A 25,012-nucleotide genomic window follows, 5' to 3' on the forward strand; every position below is an offset into this window, starting at 1 on the left:
TGCCATTACATCACCACCATCATCTAGCATAGCAGTAAACCTGTCCAGGGAACTAATCTGTCAGAAAACTAACCCAGTAAAAAATAGTTCCTCCCTGGTTTAGCAGCCGAATGAACTCATCTCAGTACCTGGCAAGTACAAGTACATTGAAGTACAGAACTTCAAGTTTGCTTAGTTTGGAGAGAAGGAGGCTGAGGCATGACCTCCTTGCTCCCTACAGCTTCCTGGGGAGGTGAAGTGGAGAGGGAGGTGCTGAGGTCTGCTCCCTGGTACCCAGTGACAGGACACATGGGAACGGTTCAAAGCTGCACCAGGGGAGGTTTAAAATGGACACCAGGAAACATTTCTTTACCAAGAGGGAGGTCAAACACTGGAACAGGCTTCCTAAAGAGGTGGTCGATGCCCCAAACCTGTTGGTGTTTAAGGGCCATTTGGACAATGCATTTATCAACAGGCTTTAACTTTTGGTCAGCCCTGAAATGGTCAGGCAGTCAGACTAGATGATCATTGTAGGTCCCCTTCTACTGTGATGACTGTGTAACACAAGTAGTTGTCAAATGATTAACAGCCATAACCCTGTTGCAGTCCTAAATTAAAGGAATTGAGTAAAAAAAGTAACTAGTTAGCTACTAATCAATAATTAGTGTACTAAGAGCTGGTCTTTGCAAAGATGTAAAAATAACAGAAAAATCAGATACAAAAAAAAAAAATACTGCTGCAGTATTTAGGAATTGAATATTTAGGTTAGTTATCTAGTATTTAGGTTCAACAAAATGTTTTCAAAGGGAACATACATCCCATCCTATATAAAGAAAACCAGAAAGTAAGAAGGAACAGTTGATATGCAAGGTGGGGGGAGGGAAAGTGAGAGGTTCAGTGTAAAATTGTGGTGAAAAAGAAACAATGAAAATCAAAAGCATGCAAGTGAATTGGTGAGCCTGCGGTTCTTGTGGCAAGCAAAGAAAGAGATAAAGAACAATTGTGATTTTGTTGGGAACTTGAAGTATTTCTTATCACTAGAGGATTTACTTACCTGTTTGTTTCAAGTACATACAGTTGTGGCCTTATCTGAAATTGGTTGTTAGAAGTAAAGGTGTCAGAACAAAATGGTAAATTAAGCAGAAGCAAATGACCCGAAGAACAAAAACATTAATTCCAGACCTGTGCAGGAACATAAGAATGAAATAGCTGGGCAGCTAACAAAAATACACAATGTACCATCAAACTGGTAGGAGCCTGACTCTCTTGGTGGCTCTAGCCTAATTTCTGCTGTAGAACAATATGTTATTTGCTTGCTGGTTGCAAGGTTTTCTAGACTACTATTTATAGCTATTACTTTATTGCACCATTTTACCTACCTTAAGGTATTCTTTTACAGTTTTTATGAAGTTTAGTATTTCATGCTAGAAAAGAAAAAGTAAGTCTTTATCAATAACCTTTAACAGGTTTATTTAATTTCATTTAATTTAGTCTCATTTAACAGTGCTTTGAGATCTACAGGTAAAAAGCAGAAGTGTATGTAAATCTGACTGGTGTGTCCTGTTTGAGCTGGCAAGCACTAATATAGAAAAGGCATCTCTTGCACTTTCATTAATACACCACCTAGTATTTTCCTCTTGAAATATGCTTGAGTGATTTTTGATCAATTAAAAAGTAAAACTGCCAGATTTTCTACTTGCTGCATGAAAATACAGCAGAAAGCATGGGGATTGTAAAAGGTATTATCTCCAGATAAAGGTATGATCACACTCTTGTGTTTCTGAAATTTAAGATAGAGACCAGAGGCTCATAAGGTTTAATTTTTAAAAAAACAAGACTTCACTTATTTAACAAAACTGCTGCTATTGTTCACTGAAAAACACCATGCCTATTTAGAGCTTCCTTATTCTCTTAAAATTATGAATTATTTGAAGTACTGAAAAAACCCCACAATCTGCTGTATTAATCTTTTATATCTGCTAAGGATGCCAAGGATGCCAACTCCTTGAAATAGCATTTAGATCTGGGTAAAACTCCATCTTTTCTCTTCAGAGAGCTATGATTTGGCTTCTTTTACTGACATGAGGTTTTAAGCCTATGTGTAGGTGTGCAACCTGTTTCATTTATGCAACACAAAGACTCATGTGAAACAGCTCTCTACCATTTCGAGACCAAGACATTTCAAAATACAGTTAAGAACGTCATTTTCTCCATGGGGGATTTTACAGTTCGTTTTCAAATTCAATTTAGGAAATTATCTGTAAGTTACTCTGGTAGATCACTGCAATAATATTTTTAAAAAAAAACACCCAACCTAACCAAAAAAGAATAAATATCTCCATAACACAACTATTCCTAAAAACTGTGTATTACAGAAATATTTTTGTCTTGTTCCTTCAGACCCTGATTTTAATGTTCACTTCATCGTACTTTGATGTTGATCCATTTAAGAAGTTTCATATAGAAGTTTGTGTGTTTCTTAGCAATTACAGGTATACCCATAGCTTTTAAAGCCTGACCTGAAGACTATTTTTCCATTCTGGTATTGCAGCATCTAGAAGTTAAAACCCCAGGACATTCATTAGTGTCTTCCTATTTTAGGAATACACAATCCCAAATAGTAATTTCCATCCCATTCATGCTGTCAGAATTATTTTCACCTTCTGCTACTTCTGAGTTTTACATCATCTCTTCACTTTATTCATGCAAACTGAATATTATTTTGAACATCTACATTGGTAGAAAAATGCAATAAAATTGTGTAGTTCCAGGATTGTTCTGACTGTCCTCAGGATTGTCTGCAAATCAACTTTTCCATAAATTTGGATATATCACTGACAAGAACACCTCAAAAATCTTTTTATAACTATAATCTGATTTGCTTCTTCATTATGAACTGTATAAATCATTCAGCAGTATGGTTCTGTTATACAACTATACACATGTATAGAATAAATCTCCTTAACTTAAACAAGTACTACTGATTTTTGTCCAGAAAAAAGCCTAACAAAATCTGTTGAGAAATCTACTCTTCCCTGCGGTGCAGAAATGGTACACCATTTACCATTTGAGAAGTCAGGTTCTGATAGCGTTGATTAGTTGTTCTTTTCTGTTACAAAGGGTAGACAGAAACCTGCACAACAGGTTGTGGGAACTTGTTTCACATAAGGCTTTGTTTCATTACAATTTTCAGAATGAATCAGAAACTTGAAACTTCTACCGGGAAAGGCCAGCTCCAGTATTTCATTCTCCCAGTCTTGACCGGGGAGGGTGCTAAGCACCGCAGTTCTTACCACACACAAAGACATGGATGATTGTTAAAATACCACACACCTTCCAGAGATTTAGTACCTCCTACCAGGTCTTACTTCCCAATTATATTTTCATATTTTGTCATTGTGTCTATCTTTAAATCACCATTGTAAGCTGTAATCTCATTATTTAAAACCTGTGAATGTTGGTTCTGAGAAGTGAATTCAAATAAGTCAAAGCTACCTTGCCAAGTTTGACTTTTCTGTTTCAAGCTCATAATTTTTCTTAATAAAACTTTGTCAAACAGGATGTAATACCCAGTATCTAGGTCTGTAAACTCAGAACCAAAAATAAAGTTTAATCTCTATATATTCTAAGATCAAGAGAGACTGGTAAAATCATGCTGCTTTCATTGTCACACATACAATGAGGAAATAATTTGCTGAGATTCCTTCTTGAGCTTCACTATGCGAAGACATTTTCAGAAACATCAGTGATAGCAACCACTACTACATCTATATTACAAGCAGGGAAAATGAGTCAGAAAAAGGTTCTTACGTCTTAGGCATAACTGCATAGAAATTAATAGCAGCGATAAGATTAAGGCTGAAGAATTACTAACTATTGGGTGTTGACCCAGTTCACCACAAATACACTACCAGGCACATTTTTTCCTCATCGCAGAAATTCTTTTTGTAAACTGCAGTGCTGGGCAACCCTATAATTATGCAGAGAGCATTTTCAGACAAAAAAGAAGCAGTAATTTTTGGCTCAACAAGTTTACTTGGAACTTCAGAAACTTATTCTCACTACGAATAATGTTAATTCAAACAGCCATCTACTCAGGCCCTCCTTCTCTCTTAGGCCACTTTGTAGTGCTTGGACAGTAGTGGACCAGATAATCAAACCCTTATAGTATAGCATAAGGGACTAGTTCTTATAGCAGCCTCAGAAACCCTTACTAACTTCAGTGAGGCTTTGTACTAGTGCAGAGATTAATTCATGTGGAACTAATTGCAGGACTGTGACCTAAGTAAGAAACTGGTCTAGCTCTATTTGCTTGGTATCCAGTTGTCAAAATGCAGTGCTCATTAAGTGCAGAAACAAAGGGTCCAGATGGATTCTTTATATCTGAGAAATGTGTTGCCCATATAAAAAGAAGATAATGAGTAACACTGCTGTGGAATTTGAAACCTTATTGAGAAGAAGGGAAAGTCTAAGGCAGGTCTTTTAATCAAGAATAGTTCAGAGGCCCTTTCTATATGTATTTTGTGATCTACTTTTACCTAAAAAAACATTATGCACTTTGACTACCTGAGTCTATCGAACATGAATGAGACTTAACTGCTTTCTAGCCCCATTGCTCTTTTCCATAATGTGAACTCCATGCTTGGTTCCAATTGTGCTCTAATCACTTTTCTCTCATCCTTGAACACTGAGATTTTCTGTCCTACACGAGACATTTCTGGATTCAGTTTCATCTGTCTATCTGCCAAAAAGGGCAGTTCCGCTCTTCTCCAAGGCACAGTTCTACCTATTCCCTGTGAAGGTACCAGCACTTGTGCAGCCATGCAAAGAAATTACCTCAGGGAATTGACCTAGCTTCAAATCAACCCAGAAAAATAAATTATTTTTGCAGCATGATCAATTCTCTGATTTGACTTTCTTTACAGCCACAGTCAATACAAATGCCAGTGCTAGACAGTGGCGAAGAACATGAAGTCATGAATGGGAAGGAGGGATAGTTGAGTTTCACCATCTGTATAGTTAAAATGTGTTGCCTGGCTGGATATAGAAGAACTACATCAGATAGACACCAAACCGTTTTTTAGTAAATTGCTACTATTTATGTAAATTAACCGAATAATTAACCAAATAAGCAAATAAAGCAGTTGGTACCAAGTACAGGACAAAATACACAAAGTTCTAGCTGAGAGGTTTAGGTGGCCACACATCAGCCCATCTGTGGATTCCATTTGTAAATATACCTCAAATACCATTTATCTGTTCCCAGCAAGATAAATGGATCCACTTTCTTGCTCCACTCCCTCAGGCATTGAAACCCACCAGTTGATCATCCAACAAGACCTTCCAACCCTGATTAGCTGCTTCTTTGCAAGTGCTTGTGTTTCTGAAAGTAGGCATGTGTAAAGCTACTAACCTCCTGATGCTGTTTTGCTGTGTAAAGACCTAACCACAAGGGGATTCTCAAATACGTCTGCAAAGGTTATCTCATGCAATCCAGAGCTCATCTACAGGCTTAGGTCCCACAGAGTAAACAGGCATGGACAAGACTTCTGAAGGTTGGTAGCTAGAATGTATATGTATTTCACATATGATTACACTCACAATCCCAGAATTCAATGTGTTTGGCTGCAGTAGCAGGGGCTGTTTCCTTTTCATTACTGCTTAAGACATACCTTTGACATTAATCCAGATTTTAAAAAATAGCAGCACAAATAACCTCATGATTCTGTTACAGTGAAAAATAATGTAATAATTCTAGCAGGAATCATCCTAGTAGTAGTTGATATTTGAGAGAACAAATCAGGACTGCAATCTGGGACATAATACAAACTGCATGTTACAATCAGATATGCCAAGTTAGTACTATACAGATACTCATGTTCAGATGTTACTACTACTTTAGAAGAGTAAGTCATGATGTCTTTTCCCTCTCTTCAGGTGTAATCCTTGGATTTTCTCTCCGATCGTATAAGATGAGCTATCGGGAAGTCAAGTACTTTTCATTTCCAGGAGAACTACTCATGAGAATGCTGCAAATGCTGGTCCTGCCACTGATTGTGTCCAGTCTAGTCACAGGTAAAAAATAGAAAAGAACCTTTCTATTTTGTTCTTTAAATAGTTCTATGAAGATGCACACACCAAATCATAATAAATGCACTTTCCATGTCCTAGAAGTGTCATAACCTGCAGAAAGAGATACCTTTACTCTTGCTGGTTTAGAGACAATATAACAAGCAGTTTGAATTAATATTAAAAATTAAAATTAAGAGAAAGCAAATCCAAGGCAATCTAACTGGACAAATTACTATATGTAGGTTCTATGAAGCTGACTCTGTACTCCTCTTTCTTCTCTTAATATCTGAACAGATATTTCATCCACACTGTCCTATTGTTATCACAGATAACGTATCTCAGAAAATTACTCCCAAGACCAAGGAAACTTTAAACTATGAATTGCGGGGCTGGGTAACCCATGTCTGTAAACCCAGATCTGCAAAACCTCTATTTATCTCCCAATCTTTTAGCAACACATTAGAAAAAATAAGTGATAGAGATAGTTTGGAAGAGACTTAATTTCATCAGTTCTTTTTTCCTGTTTTCTGCTCAGCAACTCTGTTAAATTTCAAGCCCTCTTTACTAAGTTGTTCCTTTAGCTAGAAATACAATAATTAATTTCTTATGATGTGCCTTGTCATTCCATCTAAGTTTCTAAGTTTCACGGAAAAGCTCTCAGATCTTTTATGAATGTTCAGGATGTACCTGTGACGTATTTGTTGTATTTATTATCTGAAGAAAAGAAAGCATGGACACTGGTTTATCAGCAAATCAGTGGTACAGCTTGGAGAACTTAATTAAAAACCACCCACTGTGCAGTCCTAGGTTCTAGAGACCTAAAACACTCCTTAATTGTCAGCAGATCCAGAGACTATAAGCTTTTCTTCATTTCATTGATTGTCAAATATTTTAATATTAAGATCTCCTTTTACAAATGCAAGTGAGCATAGACACAGTCCTCACAGACACGAAAAATAGTATGTATGTATATAAGCTGTTAATACAACAGGAGCAAACTAGGGTATTCACAGCTACAAAATCATTTGCCTTCACACATTTCAAGGAGAAAGTAAAGCTTGTTTCTATACACACATATTATACAGATACTGAAGGCATAATCAACATTGAAACCAGAGAGGAATTTATAAATCTTGTTGGGGAAACATGACAGGGTTAATTACCAACAAGTGTATAACCTTATTACATGTATATCTCCTTGCTGTTTTCTTGTCCCTTTCACATGCAGAACTCCCTAGATTGGCAGGATGCTGATAGAAGAACCACTTAGAACAGAAAAAGAGAGACATTCACCCTTTTTCAGTTCCAGCTGAGACTGGCACTGCTGCTCCATTGTGTAGGATGAGTTACTGCAGAACAATTAACCTGCACAGTTTCTTGTAACTGCATCCGGACACTGGTTCTCTGAGAGAACCCAAGGTGAAGCAGGAAATTAGGTAGATCATTCTACGCAAGGATTTGAATCCACTTTAATTCTAAGTACAAACACTTTGTTCAGGTAGAGATCAGCAAAACCACCTCAGAGTCACAAGGAACTGGTCTGGTGATAAACCAAGCTCACTTGCTATATCACCACATCTCTGTAGGGATTTTGTGAAATACCAGAACAATGAGTTTCTAAGTATTTCTATTCTGAAAAGAATCTTCAATCTCTGGATTTAAACAATTCCTTCCTTTTTTATGGCTTTTTTCCGCCTTTAAGTCCTTTGGAGCTCTTTATCCTTTTTTGTGCCTTTTTCATAACAATAATTTTCTTTATTATATAAAGTATTGGCAAACGGAAATCTTATCTATAAGATTTGTCTTATTAGCATACCAGTGCCTTGTAATATGAAGTGGATTATTCTTAGAGTTTCCTTTTGAATTTGAGATGGTAATTTGCAAGGTGAAAACGTTTTACACTTCTTTAGTTGAGCAGGGAACAACCACAGAAAACTCAATTAAATTCACAAACAACAGATTTCATAATTTTAAAAGAATCTTTAAATACAACAGAGCTGTGTCTTTTTCATGCGTTTAGAAGTACTTTCCTAGTTGTTGCTTAAAACTGTGGAAAAACCTGTTTTCTACACTGAACAATACCTCATGGAGTGTACACATTAGGTTTTTTTAAAGATGCTTTTACATATTTGCTGCAGAACTATCACACTCAAGTAGAAATACAGGTATAATTGAATATCTAAATAATAAAGAACTATATGTAATCTTTACAGGTCTACTACTATGCTATTTAATAGAAGCTATTGGTTTCTTTTTTTACACATTATTGGATAATTCTTACATTTCTGAAGTCAGTCTTAAGATATTCTTGGCATACATGAGCCAAATCTGTTATTTCCTGTATTTTTTTTTTTTTTTTTGGCAAAGTAAAGTGGATGCCTCTTGACTAACCTCAAAAGGATTCCTCCAGGGTCTTGAACACTGATAATATAATTGTTTCTTCCAACTGTGAAAGTTCTGAATAAATACTTTTGTTGTTGGCAGGCATGACTGTATCTCCCAGATATGATGTCCTAGGTTTCCATTGGTATATATGTAAGTGTGCTCAATTCAACTGGTAATGACAATATCAGAACATATGGTCTCTGAGGTGCTAGAAATAGGCTGGGAATAGTTATATTGCTTGGCAAATTTTGTGAATGTCAAAGAAATTAAAATTAAACTAAATTAAGAATTATAACAGCTATGGGCTGATGCGTAAATGAGAGATAAATTGAGAAACTGAAGAATTCTGCTATGCAGGTAAACAGTTCTGACAGTTATTCACAGAATCTTAGGAAAATAAACTATATAAGATGAAGTCAACCCAGTCACATTTCTCTATAGGCTGTTTTGGTACATTCATGAAAAAAACAATAGAGAATCACATTCAGAAGTTTTAACTCACATTCATCTTACGACTTATCATCATTGCATGTGGCTCAAGCAAGTATGCAGTTTTCTCTATGAGATTCTATCTTCTCATGTGTATGTTACCAGGCATGTCCTAACATCTGCTTGGGAGAAAAGAGAGTTTATTTGCATACCTTTCACCATCTTTTACTGTTTATAGGAAAATACGATTATACAAATATCTATAGTCTTTATCTTTTGTGGTTTAGACACAAAGCCAACTGCATACTCTGTGGTTGCTTCTCTTCATTCTCTATGGTCTTTCAAATAGGAAAACTCCTAAGTCATTATACCCAGTAAGTATGTCTTAAAAAGTCAAATGCAAAATTAAAGCACAGTATATGGGAGGCAGCATAAATAACCAAAGAAACTGGTGAAATTCCCATTTGGATTATTTCACTCACAAATCTGACCTGAATATAAAATCAGGCTGACAATTTTGCTCCATTTCTGTTTTGAATTTGCAGTAATTATAGAAGTTAAAAATATTTTATATCTTCTGACTTCACTATAACTTGAAGCACTCGACATAAAAAAATTGCTTAACACAATTATTTTAAAATATGCATTGTCCATAAAAGGTATATAAAACAACAATACATATGTGTATGATAATAATTGAACTGAAATTGAAATTCCAGCCCTTAAAACTGGACCACAAGTTTTGTCTTTGAGCTTCAGTTATTGACTGAACATAAGGACATCAGAACAAGGTACCTTTTCTTAACCAAACTACGTATTTCCTGAAATCACATTCACAAAAATGACCAGTATTTATAAAAAGTGTAGTTGGACCATAACATTTTTGACAAATATTAAAACTAGAGAAATTGTATTATATTATTTTTGTAATATTCTGGTCACAGCTCAGTTTAATAGACAGGCTGCTTCTCCTTACCCAAAATTTTGGAAGCTTTGAATTTAATTGTACAGGGATGACTACTTCTAAATGGAAGTAAACTAGGATTAAATTCTGTGCATTTCTTCCAAACATCTTTGCCTGGTAAAATATAGCAAAGCATAAAAACGCCACGTAGCATCTGAGACTAAATTTTTCTGCACATTGCAGAAATGGTAAAAAAATATTTTATTTACATACTTTATTTATTTTAACATAAACCAAACTGGGGAAAGAGAAAGGGAATGCAGAAAGATTGAAACAGCGAGGTTCACTGGCTCAGCATAGAATGCATAGCAGGTCAGCAGTAACAGAAACAAGCAAAGATCCCAATCATGAATACCAATACAGTGCACTGTGCATTAGATTATGTTTGTCCAAACTGTCAATGGGAGTAACAGTAATATGGTACAAATGGTACAAATGGGTCTTAATCACACAGTGTATAGCAGGAAAAGAAGATGACTATGTATGATGGAAATGTCAATGGAAATCATAGATAAAGTTGTCACAACTCAGCAGACACAAAGTATATAGCTGGTGTAGTTATATCAATGTACTGAGGGAAACAAGCAAATAATTATAGCAAAAATAGTATATGGGGCCATCACTGAAAGAGTTACTGTAGAAACACTCTACCCAAAGTTACATAGTGACTGCTTGCAGCTAGCTGTGATGCTATCACCAATAAACAGATATGTGTAAATTGACCATATGTTTTTTTACTACATACAACTGTTTAACAGGAATGTGTTAGCATGAAATTAAAAAAAAATTATCCTGAAGTTAACATATGATGTGATGGGCCTAAACTAGGTTGTATGACAGGGAACTAGGTTGTATGCCATTATACAATGGCATAGCCTCCCACATCCAGGTAGCAGCTGTACCCAGTCTTCTGTAAGGACATAATTCTAGAAAATAATACAGTCTCATATTATTAAATTTAAGAAATTAGGTTTTATATTTGCCTTCCCAATATTTGGAATGAGGCAGTGAATGAGCCATCAAGTGTAACTGGATGCAGATGCTACTAAATCTTATCAAAACACCTATTTGCTAATAAATTATAAGCATTTTTTGTTTTGACAACTATAGTGTCCTTTATTAACATCTTGAATTAATAGCAGTAAACATAAAGAGCAAGAATTTTGAATTTGTTCATCCTAAACCATCACATCAGAGCACACAAGCCCCTCACACAATGTTGCACACGGTGCAACACCCCTCCAGAAAAGTGGCAGTGAATCCATCCTGAGTCTAGGTTTGCGGAAGCAGGAGCCATAATACATGAAGTCTCTAGGTAGTTCCAGTGTTGTTCTGTCTGCTCACTGACAAGTCTATTGTGGAAAAATGGCTATTAGTTACTACGAGGTCCCAGGTGCTGTCTCATATCAGCCACAAATATTTATGGTAATTTCAACAGATTGAATGTCATTCAGCAAACCAGAGAGGGGTACAAATGCTACGGAGCCAGACTATCCTTCTCATAGGAGGAAAAGGAGGGGCCAGCAGTAATTCCTTTTAACTCATTCTGCCAGAATGGACCTCAAACCAGTGTCTGTGCAACATCTCGAGTACTCACAACAAAGCTGAATGCCAGGAATTTTAACAGAAGTTAGTCTTCTGTGTTTCATTTTAAGAAATATAACATTCCTGATTCAGTTCATATAGTTCATACACACAAATTGAGATACAATTAGGCTGCTATTTAGTTTGAACATTCAAATATTTTTTCCCCAAATAAAGGAAAACTCATGCTTTGATTTGTGTGTGCCTAAAGCCAAGACTGGCTAAAAATGTGGGCATGCAAGTTGCTAAGTTTGTAAAGATCCAGGCATCTTGTAAACAGGATTTCCTGTAGGGATAAAGAGACAATTGAAGAAATATTGCAGGTGTTGATCTATGTTCTGTAACAATTTCATCTCAAGCTAGCATCTTAATGGTAGATTCAGGCCAACAGCTGCTAAAAATGCACAAACATGAAACTTCAAACACATAACTACTTCCAACACTGTGTGTTCAGTGCCTGTGTTACTGTACAAAACAACTGCCTATAAAGTCTGGCATAGAGCCTGTAATAATCATTATTTAGACAGGCACTCAAAGATGAAAAAGTTTGAACCTCCTTGTACTGTTCCCTTCCACTGTCTTTAATGGAATGTAGGAAAAATAAATTCAATAATTATGTCATGTAGTTCTAAAGTATTTTTGACAAAGCTTTCAAAAGTTAAAAAAAAAAATGTTTAGATAACAAGCAGCTACATTTTGAAAAATCATTAAGGAAAAAAAGTAGGTTGGAAAATACTCAGCACCTAGAAACATCAATTTTCAAGTCAAAACACAGAAAGAACTGTGTCCAGATTTAGTGTATGTTGGCAGTCAGTTTGTCTATGATTCCTGATTATGTCTCCTGAACCAGTTTTTGCTCCAAAAGTGCTCCAAGAGGAAAAAAACTATACCCAGTTGCAAGTCATGGATGTGAGAAAATAAAAATGAAGCATCACAAATATTTGTAGAATAAATACAGCTTTGGGTGGGACTTAGAAAGTGTTATATACTTTAATCTATGCAAATACCAAAAGCAAGTAGCTACAAAAGGATCATAAAATGAAAATACAACTAAATTCTGAACAATTTCTGAATCAATTTTGAATAGGAAGCACACAGCAATCTGTTTTCACAAAAGCCTGAGAGATCAGCGCTAAGCAAACCCAGATCTCACTAAAAATTAGAATGCAGTAAGAATAGAGATTAAATTAGTGGATATAATGACATTCTATAAAATAAAATTTTATTATATGTTAAAAAAGAAAATGTAAGCATAGTATACAGTGGAAAATACACAGCAGTGTGGTTTTTGAAGTCTTAGTCTCTGCAAGCAGTAATGCACAGACAGCAAGGGTATTCAAGAGCAAAAAATACAATAATTAGACAGCAAAATTAAAAAAGCCCTCTAAAATAATTCCAGTCTGCTAGAAGCCATTAATTAATGGCTGATTTCAGTTTCATTGCAAAATACAGCTTTTCTTAGTGGACCACTACTTTCAGTTGTTTCACAAAGTATTGAATTGGTTGTTAAACACTTCTATTCACTTTGTATTTGGCGTGGGATTTCAGCTGAGTTCGTAATAGGTAACAACCTGCCATCCACAAAGACTTAGTTTGACTTTTTATCTTAGTTCAAAAGGAGAACATCAAGACTTTTCTTGCTGACCAGCAAGTCACTGGCAAAACAAAAAGCAAAAACTATTTGAAAGAACACGTAAGGGTTAAAGCATTTTGCCTCAGCGCTGATGAACTATTGTCAATCTGCACTGTCTCTTTATTAACATTTCTATTTCAATCAAAAGCAGAAGGACTAAAATATCTTAGGTACAACTCAGAGCAGCTTTTTGAGTTTAATATAAACAAATATGAATTGGTTACAAGAAAAACAGTACACCTGAAAATTAAAAAAAAAAAATAAGTTACAAAATGTAAAATCAGCCACATCATTAGATTGTAAATGGAAAAGACTTGGTGGTGTATTTTGTACAGCAAAATGGCCAAAATGCAAACCCAAGTCTCCTCAGCATTTTGGGAATTAGGACACTGAAAGCAAACATTTTACTCAGGATACTGAAGACTGAAACTGTAAAGAACAATGTTGTCACTAATGAATGACTCAGTGATAATGTGACAGATCAATTAGAATGGTGCCAAGTGCAAAGTAATACACCTGGGAAAGGGGAACATACTACACCTATATTATATGTAATCATAAGCTCTCAGCTGGCCATTAGTACACAGGCAAGAATTTTCAGACTCACTGGGAACAGCCTGGAGAAGGTGACAGAGCTTGTTTGTGGAATGGAATGCTAGTGAAATGCAAGGAGGGATTAAACAGACTGCAACTTTATGGCTTGAAAAAGCTACAGCTGTAGATGGCCATAAAAGTCCACAGAAAATATTAATCACTTGTACAGGCTTAGATGAAGTAACTATTTATTAGTTTATCTCATAATTATTTTACACAATGAAGGAAATATGAAACAGTTAGGGAAATATGAAATACTTAGGTTGAATTAAATAAGTAGTGAGCACATTTATAATAAAGGGATGTACTTTTTCACATAGCTCACAACTTGCTTTGTACAGTTTCACAAGCCAGAAGTTAACAGTTTCAAAATGCAACAGAGAGTTCACTGTAGAGATACAGCCATCATGGGGCAGTCTTGAACACAGCAAAATGTTTGGTGAAACCTAGAATCTCCTCACAGAATTACCATCTTCTTTTAATTGGCTGGAAAGTCTCCTGATACTAACTTCTTCAGGCTCACACAGTCAGATCTGGTTTTATTCATGAGAGCGAGTCCAGGGTGCTGTTGTACTGGTAAAGTTTGATGCAAAACTCTTGTAACATACCACCAACCTCATGAATTACTGGATTTTGTTGTGATGGCTTATTCCAGAAAGCATCAGTTATGGATAGATCTGGGTATACTCTGCCAGTTATGAGTGGATTCTTCCTCAGATATTTTACTTGGGCCACCCTGAAGACATTTTTTCCCCATTTACACAAGGCCTTTTTCCTTTGATTTTCTTTATGACTTGATCATTCCAGGTTTGACTGAATGATGTCGCAGATACATTCCACAGCAAAGTTAATTGATTTTACCTAAAAGCCCATCTATGTGTCTCTGGAAGGTAGTGAGTACCATCTGAATTCCAGAAATGGGATAAAAGAAATTTCTACAGGCCACAACCTGTTCTCAAGGCTGGCTTTTCTTGAATTACCTGTATCTTTTTCTCAGGAAAATGAAGTTTGTATGTTTAGCATTTTTGATCTTGACCAAGCATTCATCTTTGTCAAGCATGGTATTTCCATTTGAAAGAGGGACAGAGGGACACATGCTATCAGCACAAACACAGATTCCTCAGAAAGTTGCATACTTAGCAAAGTAGAGCAGTTTCATACACCACAGACTTTTAGTTCCTGCTAATGTGAAGACAGTTATATCTAGCAAAACAGTAAGAAAAGCACCTGGGATGGTAAGCTTTTAAATTCTGGTTCTTCAGCTCAATAGATACAAAAATTCATGTGTTCTTTCTAGTTATAGTATCATTATAGTCTATCAAAACCATATATACCAAGGTTGATCTACAAAGAGAAGTAAAAACTACTAGGATACAGAAAGACTTGTGCAAATAAAAACCCTAAAAGTCTCATTATTGATGGGGCCATATTATGTGGGAAAGAAATGAGAAAGTTGTTTAGTTTCACATATTCAGTTCTAATACTAAGTAAGAAATATGCAAATAAAGAAAACAATTGAGTGCTCAAATCTCATGTCAACACAAGCTTTCCAATTTTAATGTTATTCTTAAAGACCCATCATCTCTCAAAAGCAAATATCAAAGCAAATTAAATTCTGGCCCTCTGGTTGTGAAGAAAAGCTCAAAACCAGATCCTGGTTGTATTCTGAGAAATCAAGGGTCATACAACAAAGAGCACTTTTATGTGAAAAAAATATTGGGGTTTAGAGTATTCCAGTATTTGGAGAACATTGCATGTAGTTCTTGAGTTATCAGATCTGGTATTAATCTTCAAGAAATATTAATCTTCTCTACTTTACTGAAGAGTTTGAAGGGCTTCAAGCATATAAAAAGTTGTGAAGAGGTTTTTGGACTAAGCTTATTAACACAAATATTTATTTAGATGTCTCAGTTGAGCATGTTTTCAGAATCAGGCTTCAGTAACAAATAAATACTTAAACAGAATTAACATTTTTTTCAGAAAATTACACCTTTTAATCATCAGACAGCTGTACTGCTAGCTCCTTACTGGTGGTAGATAAGAAAAGGAAAAGTATAATATAGTACTAGAAGTACACTATTTGCAATAGAATTAACATACTGATGCTGATTCTTTTCACCATAAACAGCTCTCTTATTTTCTCTCTGCTTGTATGCAAAGCTAAACACTTACTTTACTCTGACATTTCACCACCCACTTCTAACTTAGGTCTGAATACTTAGATACTATCAGAGATTCTCCAGTGAATATAGTTTCTTTTCAGAGCTAGGGGAAAAATAGGTTTTGGTCAAGAGTTCACCTAATGAATGGCTATTTCATTAATGACTACATTCTTGCACTGAAAATCAGCTTTGTCCAACATTTACAATTGCGGTCTTAACTCCCCAACCCTGAAGACAAAGTTGCAGAACATCAGCGTACTGAGTCTGGCTAACATCTGTCTCAAGGCTAACAAAACTGTGCAATGGCCTACAATCCATAAAGAAAGTAAACTTTCAAATTCAAGGTAGGGTGTTTAATAGTTCATTAAAAACTAAATAGATTTCTGCAGAGCATCACAGTTCAATAATAACACTGTTATTTTCTTTCATCCCTTTAGTTTAAAATAAGCTAGTATTTTCACTGGTATCTCAGACCTCTCAGAAATTTATATCCTCAATCCTGCCTGTAAGCAGATGATGCCCAGATGGCAACGGTATAACACTTGAGTTATGGAAGCCAAAACCTAGTCTTCATCTGTACTTAGCAGTGTAATATCCTGGAAAAAGACCTGAATAATGTTATTAGAAAGCACTGATTGCTGCTGTCAGGCATTGCAGAGGAAATCTTAACTTCTTTCCATTGCCTCCTACAAGTCCATAAGATGTAGAAAGACAAAGCAAAAAACTGTACAGCTTTGATGTTTCAAGGCTGAAACTGAATCAGTGACCCAAAGTTCAAGAGGTCATTGAAACAAAGGAGAGAAAAGAAGGAAAACAAAAGCCTCTTCACATGAAACTCCAACTCCATGCTTTCATAATGAGTTCTCAGAACAGCCTTAACATCATTACTGAATTGTGAAAAAAAAACCCAACCCACAATTATAATGACAATTTAAAATGTCATACACTAATTGCAGCTAAAGTACCCACTCCTTAGTATTCATATGGCATATTACCAGAGGACCTTATTTTCACACATAGGAAGTATTTTTTTCCTAAATTTGGTTTAATTGTTACCCACTGAATTATTGGGAGTGATTTAGGGTGTAATTAAATTGTGATTTAGTCCTATGGACGATGACAAAAAAAAGACAAATGCATATGATATTCTATGTGTTCTAAGTGCTTATGATGTTCTAAGTTTGAATGTTCTTACTTATTATTCAGATATTGATTTATTATAAGTTGTGTTTTAAAATGCTGCTAGTTCATAAACTGAAAAATGCTTATACACATTTTCCCAAGTTATGACTGCATTAAAGCCCATACTCTTTAAACAGACCATTGTACTTGATAAAGGAAGTCTCAGATAGTTTCTAGACTCTTTATTAATACAAGAGGGTGATGAGGCACTGGAATAGGTTGCCCAAGGAAGTTGTGAATGCTCCAACCCTGGAGGAGTTTAAGGCCAGGCTGGACAGAGCCTTGGGCAACAAGTGTGTGGTGTCCCTGCTCATGGCAGGGGGGCTGGAACTAGATGATCTTTAGGTCCTTTCCAACCCTAACTATTCTATGATTCTATGATTCTAAGATCCACTTTTTATGCCATGTAATGCTCTATATGCAGAACTTCTCTTATCAAATTCAAGTTAAAGTGATTCTTTAAAAAACAAGAATCTAAAAGTGCTCCATATTGTTAAATTAGTCACTGTCCTGCAATTTCTAATGCAACTAGTGAGTTAGATACGTGAAAGAGCTCTATGCATTTCCTTCTGATATAGATAGATAATACTATGCAGTGATGCATCTCATTTGTACCTGAACTATCAGAAGTAGTGATGCCCGACTATACAAGCCCCTGTACCAAAGTCAATAATATTGGGGGTAATGTCTTTCAGGACAAACTTCCCCAGACTGAGAAGATGTTAGGTTGACGTTGATGACTTCAATGTCATAGATAGATAACTGAGCTACTTTTATTACAGTACGGGGAGCAGGATAACAGCAGCTTTGTTTAAAGCTCTGTTTAAAGTGATTGATGTTGCTTCATGTGAATGCAGATAGCACTAGAATTCATCAGAAATTAAAATTATACTTGAGGCGTGAGAGGAGAAAAGTCAGGGAAGAAAAGTGTACATCCATCAAGAACAACCCATGTAAGCACACATACTGCTGTAAAATACTACAAACTGAAAAAATGTGTGGCACATTGGAAGGAATGTAATGAACTAAAAGGATTACAAAAACTTGTAAATACCAGCAGGGTATGTGTAACATAGACAAAAATGAAAGCAATAGCTCCATGAGCAGCTCACATCATAAATTTTCTGGAAGCTCAAGGGATAAAACACAGCAGATGAATGAACTGCTAGCTTGAAAGCAGAATGAAAATTTATCTCTTTTAAGTTGGACAGATGTACCAATTAGTGCTGCCCCACTGACAAGATTTCTAAAAAAAAAAAAAACCCTAAAATTAAAAGCTATTTTTATTATTAAAAACCTGGTGCAAGAATAGAGAGTAACCACTGCAAAAACAAAAATTATGCAGGATTCTTTAGTGAGTGGGAAGTTACTAGAGTAACTTCAGATTACTCAAATAGAAATATTGCTGAATTAGGGAACAAAAATTATATCAGGGGTTTAAAAATTGTGCTAAAATTAAGATTCCAATCAAAAATCCAAAGGCCAGGTTGCTACCAGATGCATTAGTAACACAGTACCACTAGTTCAAACCTTAGTTGAGTAACATCCAACTGGGAAAAGCTTATTTCCAGATGATGGCTGCTGCATGAATGCTATAAAATTAACTTTATTGGTGTCAGATCCTAGTGAACAATCATCCAAATAAAAGACATTATCAGTGCAATAGAGTCTATTATTGGAAGATTTAGTGAAGGAGCCAAGAACTGGCTGACCAACAAGCCTGGGTCTCATTCTGAGTGAGAAGGTGATGCCTCCAGTATAGAGCTGTGACAAGTTACAGGTCAGTACAACCCCATACTCCTAGCATTACTAGCTGCTGCATCTTTACAAATACCTCTGATATCATGTCTGTATTCTCAAGTATGTCATATTATTTTTTCAATAGCAGCTAAAGTACATCAGGAGTGACTTAGCATAGTAACTGGTCTACAGATCCATACTGCCAGTCAGATAACAGAAACACTGTACATTGGTGGAATGTTGTTTAATAAGTGCTACATGTACAAAACATGTCTGTGATGGACTCCAGGCACAGTCTACCAAAACTCAGACCAATGTTTTAGCAGATTAAAAGTTTCCACATGTATTTTAAGAAATTGCATTATGGATTCTTATGGAACACTAAGTAATGTGCATAAACACCATCTAGAAGGCAAAGGTATCTTTATCACTGTTATCTTGCCAGCATTCATGTTTCATGTTTAAAGTAGATGTTTTTGGCAATATGTTCAGAATAAGTGAAAATGAGTATTTTCATCCTTGGGAATAGGATAGAAGTCTTAAAATACAAACGTATTTATTTCAGTCTTGTGACAACATGTCCTTTAGGACTCAAGCTAACTTAATGTGCTTTGGCTTATCAGCTACTACCATTCACTTTTTCCCTGCTTAAGCCAAAATAATTTACTATGTCACATTATATTTTTCTAAAGGAAATGTGCTCTTTGTTTCACTTCTGATACAGAAAATAAGCAGCTCTATGCCCAGCCAAAGAAACCCATTTCCAGCAAAATTTAGTAAAAATATCTGGACATAAAAGGATGTCATTTTAGAACTGCACTGTGCAGGTAGCAGCAGTGTTTTGTTACCAAAAAAAATCGTGAGCTGCTATTTTCTGTGTTCCTGGGTCTCTGATTCTTGGCTTGAAGACAGTCAGCCCTTTGTACTCTGTTATTACAATGAGGTAACCAAAGAAAGACAGTCTTGGTTTGAGACTGTCAGCTGTTACTAATCACTGCTCCATGGCTTGCTGTGAATCCCTGCTTGCCTCTCCCTCCTGCTCTGCTTAGCACACATAAAGAAGATAAATTACTCCCTAGTTTCCCTTCAAAAAGCATATTGTTTGGCACATTCCAATACTGTGAGCAAAAGATGGAATAATGCGAAGAGTTAAATGGGTATCTAAACAGCCCCACAGCAGGGGCCTTCTCAGGCATATACAAGTTTCAGGAAATGTTCTTTCCTACTGGCTCTCCAAATGTATTCTGTTATATTGAAACTTGAAAAGTACATCAACTATGCTTTTCAGAATGGTAGAGCATATTCCTGCAAGAGGTTTCCTGCAGCAACACAAGTATCACTGGCAATAAATGCAGCATCTAACTGTACCATATTTACATATTTTATTTTACTGGGACGTGTAATACTTTAGTATCTATAACTTATTTACCAACAACAAGCACAGCCGGGGGTGGGGGTTCTGGAATTCTTCTCTTCCCTCACTGATTGACACTGTCCTGACAGAGAAGAATTTAAAAGGAAGAATCATAGAATAGTTTGGGTTGGAAAGGATGTTTATAGGCCATCTAGTCCAGCCCCCCGCAATGAGCAGGGACATCTTCAATTAGAGCAGGTTGCTCAGAGCCCCATCCAACCTGGCCTTGAATGTTTCCAGGGACAAGACATCTACCACCAGTCTGTGCCAGTATTTTACCACCCTCATAGGGAAGAATTTCTTCCTTATATCTGGTCTCAGTCTACCCTCTTCTAATTTACAACCATCCCCCTTTTCCTTATTGCTACAGAACCTACTAAAAAGTCTGTCTTATAAACCGCCCATGAGTATTGAAAGTCCACAATAAGGTCTGCCTGGAGCCTTCTTTTCTCCAGGCTGAAGCCCAACCCTCTCAGCCTGTCTTCAGGCTCCAACCCCCTCATCATTTTCATGCCCTTCCTCTGGACTTACTCCAATGGGTCCATGTATTTCTTGTAAAGGGAACTCCAGAGCTGGATGCAGTACTCCATATGGGGTCTCATGAGAGTGGAGTAGAGGGGGAGAATCATCTCCCTCAACCTGCTGGTCATGTTGGACACAGTTGGCTTTCTGGCCTGTGAGCACACATTGCCAACTCGTCCATCTTTTCATCCACCAGTAATCCCCAAGTCCTTCTCCACAGTTCAGCTCTCAATCCTTTCAATCCTTTCAATTTATCATGCTTTGATACCACGGGTTGTCCTAAACCAAGTGCAGGACTGTTGGTCTTGTTGAACCTAATAAGGGTCACATGCACCCACTTCTCAAGCTTGCCCAGGTCCCTTTGGATGGCATGTCAGGTCCCTCAGGCATGCCAGCTGCACCACTCAGCTAGGTTTTGCTGAGGGGGGCTCTTGATCCCACCATCTATGTCATTGATGAAAATACTGAACAATTCTGGTCCCAGTACAGACCTCTGAGGGACACCACTCGGTACTGATCTCCATCTGGACATTGAGTTGTTGACCAGTCAAGTTATTTGTGCGTGCAAGCGAGCAAAGTCAGAAGCAAGCATGGCTGTGGAATACCCTACCATGAAAATATGCTAAAGATAGCAACTGATTTGAACCTCAAGCTCAATAAATTTTTAACCAACACTGTATAATATATTTGCCTGCTGCATGAGAATGCTGTTGACAGCCTAGGAAATACTTTCCAGCATAGATTACTACTATATTTTTTCATAAGATAACAACTGATCTTGCTGTGCTGAAATCACAATTTCATAAAGTGAAGTTATTTCAGTGGAAGAGCCGTTATCAGGGATGAATAACAACAAAATGATCTTTCATTATTCATGGTTAACTGAAAGTTAAAAGTCAATGTAAAGCCACTAGAGATTATTTGGGCCTCTATGAGTACATACAGCAAGATTAGGTTAGCATCCTGTAGAAAGTCTTTTTTCATCATAGAAAACCTTTCTGCTTACTGTGGTAGTTGAGAACCCACAAAGAAAGGTACATCACTTTAAGTGCTTATGTATGTGGACTCTTCTGCATGTTGTTAACTGCATTTTTCTGTTAGTCTGTAATGTCTCTTATTCACTCACACAGTGAGATTTTTCTCTTACATGTAACAGGAACATCTGTGTACCTTCATAAGCATATATTTTTATGCTGATTTTTTAAGGCAGTGCTGTTTGAGTAGCTGTGGCCCTCACAAGCTCTCCTCAGCACAGGTGCTCTTTCACACACCCTTGTTCTTTCCTTGTCATCAAATGGTGGATAATGTTTGCTCAGCTCCTGGTGAGAACAGAGCAAACTTAAAGATAAGCAGGGAGAAGTAAGGAATGCTTAACTTGTTTAGTAGTGCTTCTACCAAAGAGCAAATGATGCAGTTTAACAATACAGCCAACACTAAAGCCAACTTGAAGTAATGACAAACTGCTGCCAAAATGCTAGTTTTCTGCCCTTGGCCATGCTCTCCTTCTGCTTCCCTGGTAAAAGTTCCAGTTTTCACATGACACTATTCTGAAATGATCCATAATGAAAAACTGGCTGAGAAGATCACCCCGCAAATCTCAATAGTTTTCTGGTGGCAATGAGTGGGGCAGGACTACAAAGCTGTGGGGCAAGTCTTGTCCTTTAGGAGCCACTTTTAGCCAATTTATTGGCTCATTGAATGCATTACTGTATCCCAGCCATGGTTTCATTAGTCAGCTTGGCATAATCATGGTCATGTAATTTTGGATCAAACCAACTGCTAATTTTCCTGTGAGAGGTTTTCCCAGTGTTCTTAATGGACCTGGAAAAATTAATCAAATCTAAAGTTCATAAATAAAATATAATAAATAAAATTAAATTAATGAAATCTAATTTCCATATTTAAATAAGGATAAGTTAAACTGAAATCTAGGGGCAGCTTGTCCCAGCAGTTAATGCAAAAAGGCATAAGGAGCTGTATTTCAGACATGTATTTTATGTGGCCTCAGGAAGTCATTAGCTGTATTGATTTAATATTAATTAACTTCACCAATGCATGTAGTTCTTTGAAAATGTTATTTAGCTTTTGTCTTTGCAATTTTATTATTTAATGCTACTGCTATTAAAAATAATAAGCAAGATTGGATTAATTCTGGACCTGATTTTGTCAGGGCCTCAGTTGTCAAAGCTGTAAATATTATTTAACTTTTGTTTTCTGGAACACTCAGCACCACTCAAGACATGCTCATCATCTATCAGAACAAAGCGCTAGAGCTTAATCATGTTAATTAAATTTGGGCAATACTTGCACTTTTACCTATTGCTTTGCCTTACAATTTTTCTGCCAGCATATTTTACCATGACCTTGCACAGCATTATTCATTTCCACAAATCCTCATCAACATACACAAAAGGATTGTTCTCATGGCCTCACACTGAGAGTTTACTCATCACACAGTGCTTAGTGGATGCAGGGGGTCGGGAGTAGCTCATTTAAGACTGCTTCATTAGGAGAATGAAAGACAACCTTAAAGAAACAAAATTAGGGCAACACTCCTGAGTCAACAATTGCCATTATTGCTGTTCCACCATAGGAATCCTTAACAAGCAACTACAGTTTCCTAATGAAGAGACCATAAAAAGTAAGCAGGAAAATAATTTGCAATAAAAAAGATGCTTTGTTAATTATGTTTTGTTTTTAAAGACTGAGTCCGAAACATCTAAAGGAGGTTTGTATAAACATCTACATTAGCAAGGAAATGCCATCAATTCAGTTCTAATACATTTGAATAAGGAAATAATTCATCACGATCACAGAAATCCTTTCTTATTTATTTGCAATAGTCAGTATGTAGGAGGGCCAGAATACAGTTTGTGCTACACACTCATACAGAACTGGTTCATCTTTTTATATATTTGCAACATCATACAGTTACCTCTTGGCAGGATTCTGACTGAGAGGTGTTGGATCATGTGCCCAGAGATAGTAGCCTCGTGTAAGTGGCTCTACAGCCAAGTGCCCACAACAGGGCTCTGAACCTACAGTTCGGTTCCTTTTGAACTGGCCAGGATTGCTACTATCATGTGAGGAGAGGCTGAGGGCTATGGGCTTGTCTAGTTTGGAGAGAAGGAGGCTGAGGCATGACCTCCTTGATCTCTATGGCTTCCTGAGGACAGAAAGTGGAGAGGGAGGTGCTGAGCTCTGCTCCCTTGTACCCCGTGACAGGACACATGGGAATGGTTCAAAGCTGCACTAGGTGAGGTCTAAACTGGACACTAGGAAACATTTCTTTACCAAGCAGGTGGTCAAACACTGGAACAGGCTTCCTAAAGAGGTGGTCAATGCCTCAAGCCTGTCAGTGTTTAAGGGGAATTTGGACAATGCTTTTATTAACAGGATTCAACTTTTGGTCAGCCCTGAAGTGGTCAGGCAGTCAGACTAGATGACTGTTGTAGGTCCCTTATAACTGAAATATACTATTCTATATTTAAAGTTTTCACCATCATGCACCGAAAGTAATTTTTAAAGAAACCAAAAATTAAAATTTTGTGGGCAAAATATTAGATTCTCTGTTAAAAATACAAGAACGTTAATATATGAAAGCAAACACATAAACTTCTTATTTTTTCCAAAAGATTTTAAAGGGCAGCAAAAAGACTTCAGAAACTGGGTCTTTCAACATAAAACACAGTAGATGAACACTTTAACTGTTTTCAAACTGAAATTACACACATACATACATGCGTACACTCACATGCACAGCCCCTCCCCATAGTGAGAGAGTCCCACTTGCTCTGAGAAATTATAAAATCACTGAAGGTACCAGGATCAGCCCTAAGAAGTGACTGGTAGTCTTTTAGAAAAACCAAAAGAAAATGAATCTTGCTTCTTGCCCAGTTTTTCAGTGGCACCCTACTTAGTGTTGAGTATAAAGTAGAAGATCCCATTTAAAAACTGTAAGTTATGGGCTCTGATTTGGTAAATCATGTTATTAGTGACTAATGTTAAGGACAAACAAGTTCAATGCAATAGAAGCAACCCTGGATTTGTAAATTCTAGAATTCTGTATATCTAGAATCATAAAGTACATTAAAAAATCTAGACTCATAAGTACAATATAAAAAAATACAGTTAACACAAACCCAGTCATAGTATAGTAGTTATTCAGGAAAGTTGCTGCATCATTAGTTCATGCTAATTTGCAGAACCATGATAAAGTCAAGTGAACAATCAGAACTATCACCTTAACAATTCAAAATTTTTAACAAGTTGCTGTAACTACATTTTTTCCTGCATTCTTTTTCTCTCTTTCTATGTCTCTTGCAATTACACACTTACTTGCTTGCTTCCTT

At 36.5% G+C, this 25,012-nt stretch overlaps 1 protein-coding gene across 4 annotated transcripts in view; it reads left to right on the forward strand.

The window, feature by feature from the left end:
- The window catches only part of SLC1A3 (solute carrier family 1 (glial high affinity glutamate transporter), member 3), a 57,668-nt gene that overhangs the window by 12,326 nt on the left and 20,330 nt on the right, over positions 1-25,012 (forward strand). For 3 of the 4 annotated variants that reach the window (XM_010020299.1, XM_010020302.1, XM_010020300.1), the window contains exon 2: positions 5,917-6,054. The exons of the other annotated variant lie outside the window; for it this stretch is intronic. In XM_010020299.1, the coding sequence (XP_010018601.1) occupies positions 5,917-6,054 (138 nt within the window). The remainder of the gene's footprint in view (positions 1-5,916; positions 6,055-25,012) is intronic. 4 annotated transcript variants of the gene reach the window in all.

This window comes from Nestor notabilis, unplaced genomic scaffold (assembly GCF_000696875.1).
Source record: "Nestor notabilis isolate BGI_N333 unplaced genomic scaffold, ASM69687v1 scaffold1728, whole genome shotgun sequence".
In the NCBI taxonomy this organism is placed as follows: Eukaryota; Metazoa; Chordata; class Aves; order Psittaciformes; family Psittacidae; genus Nestor; species Nestor notabilis.